The 8861-nt window shown below is 43.7% G+C and overlaps 1 protein-coding gene across 1 annotated transcript; it reads left to right on the forward strand.

Moving 5' to 3' along the window:
* Positions 1-991: 991 nt before the first annotated feature.
* LOC115114262 (AP-2 complex subunit mu-A-like) lies at positions 992-8577 on the forward strand. Its single transcript, XM_029642355.2, has 13 exons — positions 992-1098; positions 1231-1343; positions 2263-2399; positions 5216-5481; positions 5590-5672; positions 5806-5811; positions 5933-6068; positions 6190-6334; positions 7277-7402; positions 7559-7694; positions 7930-8027; positions 8118-8229; positions 8335-8577. Exons 3-13 carry the CDS (start codon positions 2326-2328, stop codon positions 8467-8469), a joined length of 1317 nt encoding a protein of 438 aa, XP_029498215.1. The 5' UTR covers positions 992-1098; positions 1231-1343; positions 2263-2325; the 3' UTR covers positions 8470-8577.
* The last annotated feature ends 284 nt before the right edge of the window (positions 8578-8861 follow it).

Consider the following 8861-nt stretch of genomic DNA (forward strand, 5'->3'; position numbering starts at 1 on the left):
GATCCTTGCATTATGTGGAGGTGGTGGCGGCGGATGAATGGCACGACAGTGGGGCTCACTGTATCTCGTCACGGGTATCTCTGTGCATTCAAATTGTCATTGCTAAAATGCAATTGTTCGTTGTCGTAGCTTAAGTCTGCCCATACCATAACCCCACCATTGGGCACTCTGTTCACAACATTGACATCAGCAAACCGCTCGCCCACACTACGCCATACACACTGTCTGCCATCTGCACCGTACCGTTGAAACCAGGATTCACACATGAAGACCACACTTCTCCAGCATGCTAGTGGCCATCGGAGGTGAACATTGGCCCACTGAAGTCGGTTACGACCCTGAACCGCAGTTAGGTCGAGACCCTCGTGAGGAAGACAAGCATGAAGATGAGTTTCCCTGAGACGGTTTCTGACAGTTTATGCAGAAACGCTTCGGTTATGCAAACCCAGTTTCATCAGCTGGTCTCAGACGATCCCGCAGGTGAAGAAGCCAGATGTTGAGGTCATGAGCTGGTGTGGTTACACGTGATCTGCGGTTGAGGCCGGTTAGGCATACTTCCAAATTCTCTAAAACGACATTGGATGCTGCTTATGGTAGAGTAATAAACATTCATTTTTATTGCAACAGTTTGGTTGACATTCCTGCAGTCAGCATGCCCCCTCAAAACTTGGGATATTTTGTTACAACTGCACATGCTAGTAGCGTTTTTGTGTCCCCAGCGCAAGGTGCACCTGTGTATGATTATGCTCTTTCATCAGTTTCTTAATATGCCACACCTGTCAAGTGGATGGATTATCGTGGCAAATGAGACATGCTCACTAACTGGGAAGTAAGCAAATGTGAGCGAAATACGTTTTTTGTGCATATGGAACATTTCTGGGATCTTTTATTTCCGTTTATTTAACATGGGATGCCAAGTTACACATCAAAATAGTTAGCGTCATATTACGGTCATTCCTCCCCTTCACACCAGGGCTGCCAATAATATGGTTGCTGTATGAGTGACATAAATGGGGGGGAATTGGACCTGTGAAAAAACAATAGGCACTTTCATGAGACACATTCATTGAATGGTTGCGACCACAGCCATAACGAAAGGTAATTTAAATCGTTTTTTAATGCGTTTTTCCTCCCTGCTCCATGTATTCAATGTGCAACATTTTGAAATGTGGCTGTTAAGTGCGGATTTACTTCCGGGCTATTATCAGATCCTTTTCTGTATGTTCCTAGACGGTGGTCAGCTGATGTAGATGAGTGTGAACAGCAGAATTACCTGGTGTGTGTGACCCAGAAATATCTCCGAGAATAAAGGGCCGTGAACCTAGGTGTGAGAGAAGACTCCGGTAAGATGATAATTATATTGAAGACAATTCTCAGCATTTTTAACAGTAAAAACGGTATAACTAGTTGAGCGTTTATACAAGCTAGGCAATAGTTAGCCAATTAGGCTGACTAGGTTCTGTCTATTTTGCTAGTTAATTACCTTGCTAACTAGTTCTGCAGCTCAATAGTTGGTTAGCTCCCCATCATATTTTTTCCCCAGTGCGAAGGTCAACCACCCACCAAAGTTACTTCTGAAACCATAACTAACGTTAGTTAAGGAGAATATCAACAATGTATGAACTTGTCGAGATGGTTAGCTATCTTTTCCGGTCAGGCAGGCAGACATCTTGGGGCAATAAAATAGCAATTAAACCTGTTAAGTGACAGACCATGTCAGGAAACACCAACCACATTCCACTCTCGTGGATGGGAAATGAATTTGCTAATCCAGCTATGTGTGTGTCCAGTTAATAAGTAAAGCCATGTTGTGCTGGAATGGGGAAACTCTTGCTTTCTGTTCTACTGTAGTACTATACCAGGAAGTCACACACAGCTAGAATTCCAGGCATGTCTTTCATTTCATAGTATTAATACGCCTCATCATATTATAAACTATAACAAATTAATAATACATTATTTGGCATAATCAGGAAATTGTCTATTCCTTTTCCCAATACCAGAAACCCTCCACAATGAACCTGAAACCACACCCCATAGTCATAGCTAGCTACTACTGGAGTTTTGTAACATTTACTAGCTTTAATAGTTACCATTATTCATCTAACCTACCCAGCATGACTACTTTAGGATTTGTGTGTGTACATCACCGTTGTGACTGACTTATTCACCACTGTGGGATCCTTGATATCTGGGTAATTCAGAATCCTCTTTATTCTACATGTGCATGTACTGGGAATGTGACCCGGTGGAATGTAATAGCACCCTCTCAATCAGACGGAGTTCGTTTTCACCATGGCCAGTTTGGACTAAGGAACAGCCACGATGATCGGAGGACTGTTCATTTACAACCACAAAGGGGAGGTCCTTATCTCCCGTGTCTACCGCGATGATATAGGGTAAGTGAGGTGGTAACTGGTTTGGGGAGTTTTTAAGGAGGTTCTATTACAATGCCGTCATAAGGGAAGACTGAGATGGGAAGTGGTGTCCACCTGGTTGGCCTGAAGTAAGTTGCGGAGATGATTCTGTTAGGGGTTCAATGTAATCCCCGAGCTGACAAGGTACATATCTGTCGTTCTGCCCCTGAACAGGCAGTTAACCCACTGTTCCTAGGCCGTCATTGAAAATAAGAATTTGTTCTTAACTGACTTGCCTAGTAAAATAAAGGTAAAATTAAAATAAAAAACTACGTAGGTATTGAACTTACTCCTTAGGTCATTAGCACAGTGCACCAAACAAAATTACTGAGCTAATAGCTAGGCTATAATCATCTTGGAGATAATGGCTGTTGTATCAGGTCTTAGACAATGCAATATTTCTGCAGTAGCCAATGAGTGAACCCTTTTTTGCATGAACTCTTTTGACTCATCATATACGCTGCTGTTACTGTTTATTGTCTATACTGTTGCCTAGTCACTTTATCCCTACCTAGATACAGTATGTACATATATCTCAATTACCTCGTACCCCTGCACATCGACTTGGTACTGGTACCCTGTGTTATGGTTAGTCGTTGTGTATTTATTCATCTCGTTATAATTTTTCAATCATTTCCCCTTTTTCCCCCTCTGTTGTTGGGAAGGGCCCGTAAGTAAGCATTTCACTGTCAGTTTAGGAAGCATATTTGAACATTTGATTAGATTTTCTCACCCAGCTATCTAACCCCACCACTACATCTCGGGTTGATGATCTTGCTTGGCACTACAAAAATAATGCCAAGATTTTCCAGACACAAGATTTGTTGACTCATTCAAATTGCCTTAGATTAGACTCCACACTCTCTTAAATTCAACCACTATTGGTTGGAAAAGTAATTAATTTAACTAATTTAGACTGCATTTGTCGGTTTACTACAGTGGTATGGCCTTTTAAACACCATGTTACTCTCTGTGTACATGCACAAATGTCTTTGTACATTTTTCTCTTTCCTCTCCTTTATATCATCCCTCTACCTCTTTATCCTTCTGTCATTTTCCTCCATCTTGGCCACTGTAGAAATAGGTAAGCGATGCACCAGCCTATCAAGCATGTCCCCTGACCCAAGGCAACTACCTGATGACCCTTTCATCATGTCACCTGACATATCAGTGACCAAAGAACACAAACTCAATTACTGCAACCAACTAATGCCTCTGATGTGCATCTACTGTCCTCCCCTTACCCACTAGTATCTCTTCCCTCCTTACTCGACATTGCTTTCTAAAAAACAGATCCTGTTAAATGATCATGTATGGTACCAGTGACCCTTCCGTCCCTATCTCCATCTCTCTTTGTCCACTCTCATGGGGAGAGGCTGGCTAGTGCTGAGTCTGTCTCTGCAGAGTCCCTCATCTAAAATTGGTTCCAGAGATTTGTATTTCCGGGAACTGGTTCTCAGAATCTGTACTGGTTTCAAATGAATAAAGGTATGATAAACTACGAGGCAGTAGCTTTATGGTCAATGTCAGTTTCACTGTCAAGCTCACATAAGTTGTGGACCCTGCACCTGGGAATGTATTCCTGAATCTTGAACATCACTGATTGGGACTCCGCAGTCTTGTCTGGACATGCTGCCTCATCTGTAGTAAACCCTTCAGTTATTTATACATCCACACCAGATCTCTAAAGCACTCTGACTGTAACAGTATAGCTACCCAGGCTCGAACCAGGGAACCTCTGCACACAGACAACAGTCACCCACGAAGCATCGTTACCCATCACGCCACAGACAAGTTAATGTGCTGGCCTCAGCAAAGCGTACTATTAGGATGTTCGGAGGGTTACTTGTTTTTTTGGGGGGGGGTGGGGGGGCAATAGTCTTTAATATTCTACCAGGAACTTGAATGTCAAGTAGAAGGTCTGGAATAAAGAATATGTTAGGTAGTGTAGTTGACAAATGTTTGACAGTTGACTATTCCTCTGAAAGTCCAAGGGAGACAGTTGTACTTTATACACACTACTGGTGTGTGTGTACTATTAACCAAGAGCGTATTGAGTTTGCTTTTGTTGTGATCAACTGCAGATGGAGGTACATCCTCTTCCACATTTACTCATAACATGAAAGCACTGCTTCTCTTCCTTGCTCTGTGTTGCCAACAAATTTTCAGGATAAGTTGCTAGAGGCAGGTTGATTTGTTGCTAAATGACTTTGTGATGTCATTACGTGATAACGTAAAACTGCGTCATTACGTAGAATACACAATAACGTTACGCAAATTGACTGGCCATCTCGGCAAAAAATATGGTTTGACATTTGTTCAGGTACAGACTCCCACTCTTTTCTGTACTTCTGGCTGTACAATATTGATTGAGACATGTTGATTGATGTTGTAAGTTCTGTTCAAGATCAAACATTCGTGACCATCTATATTCATTAGGTTTGGCTCATCGAACCCGTACTACTGCTGCAGTCAGCCAACAATGATTTGCATTTGCTGAAATTGCTGCTGGCCTGCTGCTGCCTGTGCACGAGCTGAGCGCCTGCTGCTGACGTCACTCGCAACGCATTTTTGCAGCCAGGCACGTGTGTTGTGACAGAGAATCGTTTTTGTGTCATTTAGACGGAGAATGCGTGCATTTTAGCATTTGAGTCACTTTTCAAAAGTTGCTAAAAGTACTTTTTTTTTTTTTTAAGTAGCTACATTTGTTGCTGGGTGCTGTTTGGAAAAAAAGTTGCAAAATCTATCAGCAAAATTGCTAAATTGGCATCACAACTTGCTCTACCTTCTTTTCTCAGGCGCAACGCGGTGGACGCGTTCCGTGTGAATGTGATCCATGCCCGGCAGCAGGTGCGCTCTCCAGTGACCAACATTGCACGTACCAGCTTCTTCCATGTCAAGCGTTCCAACATCTGGCTGGCAGCGGTTACCAAGCAGAACGTCAACGCCGCCATGGTGTTTGAGTTCCTCTACAAGATGTGCGATGTCATGGCTTCCTACTTTGGCAAGATCAGCGAGGAGAACATCAAGAACAACTTTGTGCTGATCTACGAGCTGCTCGACGGTAACTGTGGCTGACCAATTTTCTCACTCTTATGCCATTTGATATCTATTTTTCCTGTTTGGTTCCTCTCTTACCCTCTTCATCATTTGGTTTCTTTGTTTTGTGCAGAGATCCTGGATTTCGGGTATCCCCAGAACTCTGAGACGGGATCACTGAAGACCTTCATCACTCAGCAGGGCATCAAAGGCCAGGTGAGGATGACGAGTATCTCCGTGTCACTGCCGTAACGCTCTGCGATGGGCTCTTTAGCAGAACTGTTGGCCATCTGTTTTTTGACTCTCTTCATTTTCTTTCTCTGGGATTGTGGACACGGGCCGGATGCAGCATCAGGTAATCATGAGCCTCATTTGGTTTGGGCTGTTCTATTTGGGACATTAGGCCTGGTTGCAACCATACACTGTTTTCTTTCACTTGATATCCTGTTGATCTTTCTCTCTCTCTCCTTTTCCAGACAAAGGAAGAGCAGTCTCAGATCACTAGTCAGGTGACCGGGCAGATTGGCTGGCGTCGCGAAGGCATCAAGTATCGACGCAATGAGCTCTTCTTGGATGTGCTGGAAAGTGTCAACCTGCTCATGTCGCCTCAAGGTGAACGTAAACGGCCTACACAGTTGTCCTGTTGAATATGCTAAGAGGAAAAGTATCTAGGGGAGTTGTAGGAGTAATGTTGTTTCCTCGTGATTGACCCTTTCAATTTTACCCCATCCAGGTCAGGTCCTGAGCGCCCACGTGTCCGGCCGTGTGGTAATGAAGAGCTACCTGAGCGGAATGCCAGAGTGCAAATTTGGCATGAACGACAAAATTATAATTGATAAGGCGGGTAAAGGCGGGGTCACTAATGAGGCGGGAAAGAGGTGAGTAAGAGTGGCTGTTTGGACAGCCAGGGTTGGGCTAGTTTCAGGAAGTATACTGAAATTGCACATTTCATGAGGAGAATTAGAAATTTGCTTTAGTTTTTGAGTTAAAAAGCAATTCACTCCAACCCTGGACAGAGCTTGACATTAAAGGGCTGGGGCTAAATATAAGACTTGTGCTGCAGAATTGGATAAAGAATGTCTTGTATTGAGTTTCAATTTTTTTCAACTCAGACTGATGGGCAATTGTGTTGATTCTGACTTAACCTTCTGTGTACAGTAGAATGTTGTTGTTTCAGACAGTTTACTGCCCAAACTGTCAGTCCCTGGACTAAGACTTCTATTTACAGCTTTGCTTGAGGCTTACAATTAGTTTTCCTTTCAGTGTGTCTCCTTTCTTTCTGTGCTGTACCTCAGTGATTTAGGGGGAGGAGGAAGGTACTGTATTGATGTCTGGCCTTACCTCCATATGTCCCGCTGTCTTGGCTATCGTGTCATTTATGGTGACTGCTTTATTAAGCATTTGAGGAGGCTCCAATATTTACTGGTATTACTATATTAATTTGTGCTTCGGCAGTCAACTCGTGTGACTGCTAATTGATACATCTGACTAGCCTTTTCAAATCTTTAGTGGCCTGCTCAATTGGTTGTTTATTTCTTAATCATTACTGAGTGTTGTTTGTTTACCCGCTTGACCCTTAACCCTGACCCCGTCTTTGACAGTGATGGAAATGGTTAGCATCCACAGGGTTGCTGTGTTGTGGTAGCCACGGTGTCCCTTTTTTATGTGTGTGTGTGTTTCTGTGGTGTTGTATTAGGATGTGGGGCATGTAGAGCAGTGCATTTATATGTTTGGTTTGTATGTTCGTTTGAGTGTGTCAGTATGACCGGGTGGGTATGCGTGGATAGACGTTCAACTCTCTTCTCCCTCTGCCCCTGTAGTACCAGTGGAAAGCAATCTATAGCCATCGACGACTGTACGTTCAACCAGTGTGTGCGTCTCAGTAAGTTTGACTCGGAGCGCAGCATCAGCTTCATCCCTCCGGATGGAGAGTATGAGCTCATGAGGTAAGTGTGTCACAGGCTAAGCTTCAAAACTATATTGACCCTGTGCATGTGCTCACATGTTTTGTATTTGTCTGTATGCATTGTCCAATGATTGAGCCATTCCCCCCTGCGTGTGTCTGTTTGACACGAGTTGTGTGGTTTTACCCCTGCGTCTAGATACCGAACCACTAAAGACATCATCCTACCTTTCCGAGTCATTCCGCTGGTCCGGGAGGTGGGCCGCACCAAGCTGGAGGTCAAAGTGGTCATCAAGTCCAACTTCAAACCCTCGCTACTGGCCCAGAAAATTGAGGTAGTTATTCGGCCTCTTCAATTATTATTTTTTGATTGTGGTGTTCTGTCACTTTGTTTGAAACTGGTCTTTCATGCGATCTTGGGGTAAATTGTACTCTTTTTGAAGTTAGTATGTTTTGTATCATAACCCTTTGTTTATGCTCGGTCTGTTAATTGTAGTTGTTCTTACAAGTTCACGTTTAGTCTGCTGCATAAGACTTTATCATGTTATGACTTGTTTACCGTTGCTCCAGGTGCGCATTCCCACGCCGCTCAACACCAGCGGTGTCCAGGTGATCTGCATGAAGGGTAAGGCCAAGTACAAGGCCAGCGAGAATGCCATCGTATGGAAGTGAGTTATGTCAATCATCTCCATCACAGTACACCCTTTTCAATTTTGAATGGCCCTTTCCGATGTTGAATGTCTGTTTCCTACATGGAGGATTAAGCGCATGGCTGGGATGAAGGAGTCTCAGATCAGTGCTGAAATCGAGCTGCTGCCCACCAACGATAAGAAGAAGTGGGCTCGTCCTCCCATCTCCATGAACTTTGAGGTATGGCTGCAGGCACACGCAATGATAATTTTGAGCATTTCAGCTTACCGTATTAAAATTGCAGTTGCATACAACTCCTAACCTGGATATCTTTGTCCCCCTCAGGTTCCTTTTGCCCCCTCTGGGCTGAAGGTGCGCTACTTGAAGGTGTTTGAGTCCAAGCTGAACTACAGTGACCATGATGTTATCAAATGGGTACGCTACATTGGCCGAAGTGGCATCTACGAGACTCGCTGCTAATGTTAGCGAGCGGTATACCAAGCAATCTCCCTCTGTTCCTCTGTCCTCCATCTCTCCCCTTATCCTTTACTCAATGTTGGGGATGAATAAAAATGTTTTTATAACGCACAGATGTGAAACGTTGTTTTTTTTTTAAACTAAGTGGTCCTGTAGAAAAGACCGTTTGTGGTCATATGCACATAATACAGAAAGGCCTGCACACTGTCTATGCTCCCATTTCACTGCTTTAATGACAGCGTATTGCTCTGAAACAGATCTTCGCCAGGTCCGTGTTAAGGTCCAGTCTGCAGTTATAGGGTCAAGGTCTTTGAAGTGACCCTTTGAAGGTCAAGGTCTTTGAAGTTGTTTTTCGGGTCCATCTTCTTTTAGCTAACTAGTTCCTTTCTCTCCTT

Source organism: Oncorhynchus nerka, linkage group LG9b, assembly GCF_034236695.1.
Source record: "Oncorhynchus nerka isolate Pitt River linkage group LG9b, Oner_Uvic_2.0, whole genome shotgun sequence".
Lineage (NCBI taxonomy): Eukaryota > Metazoa > Chordata > Actinopteri > Salmoniformes > Salmonidae > Oncorhynchus > Oncorhynchus nerka.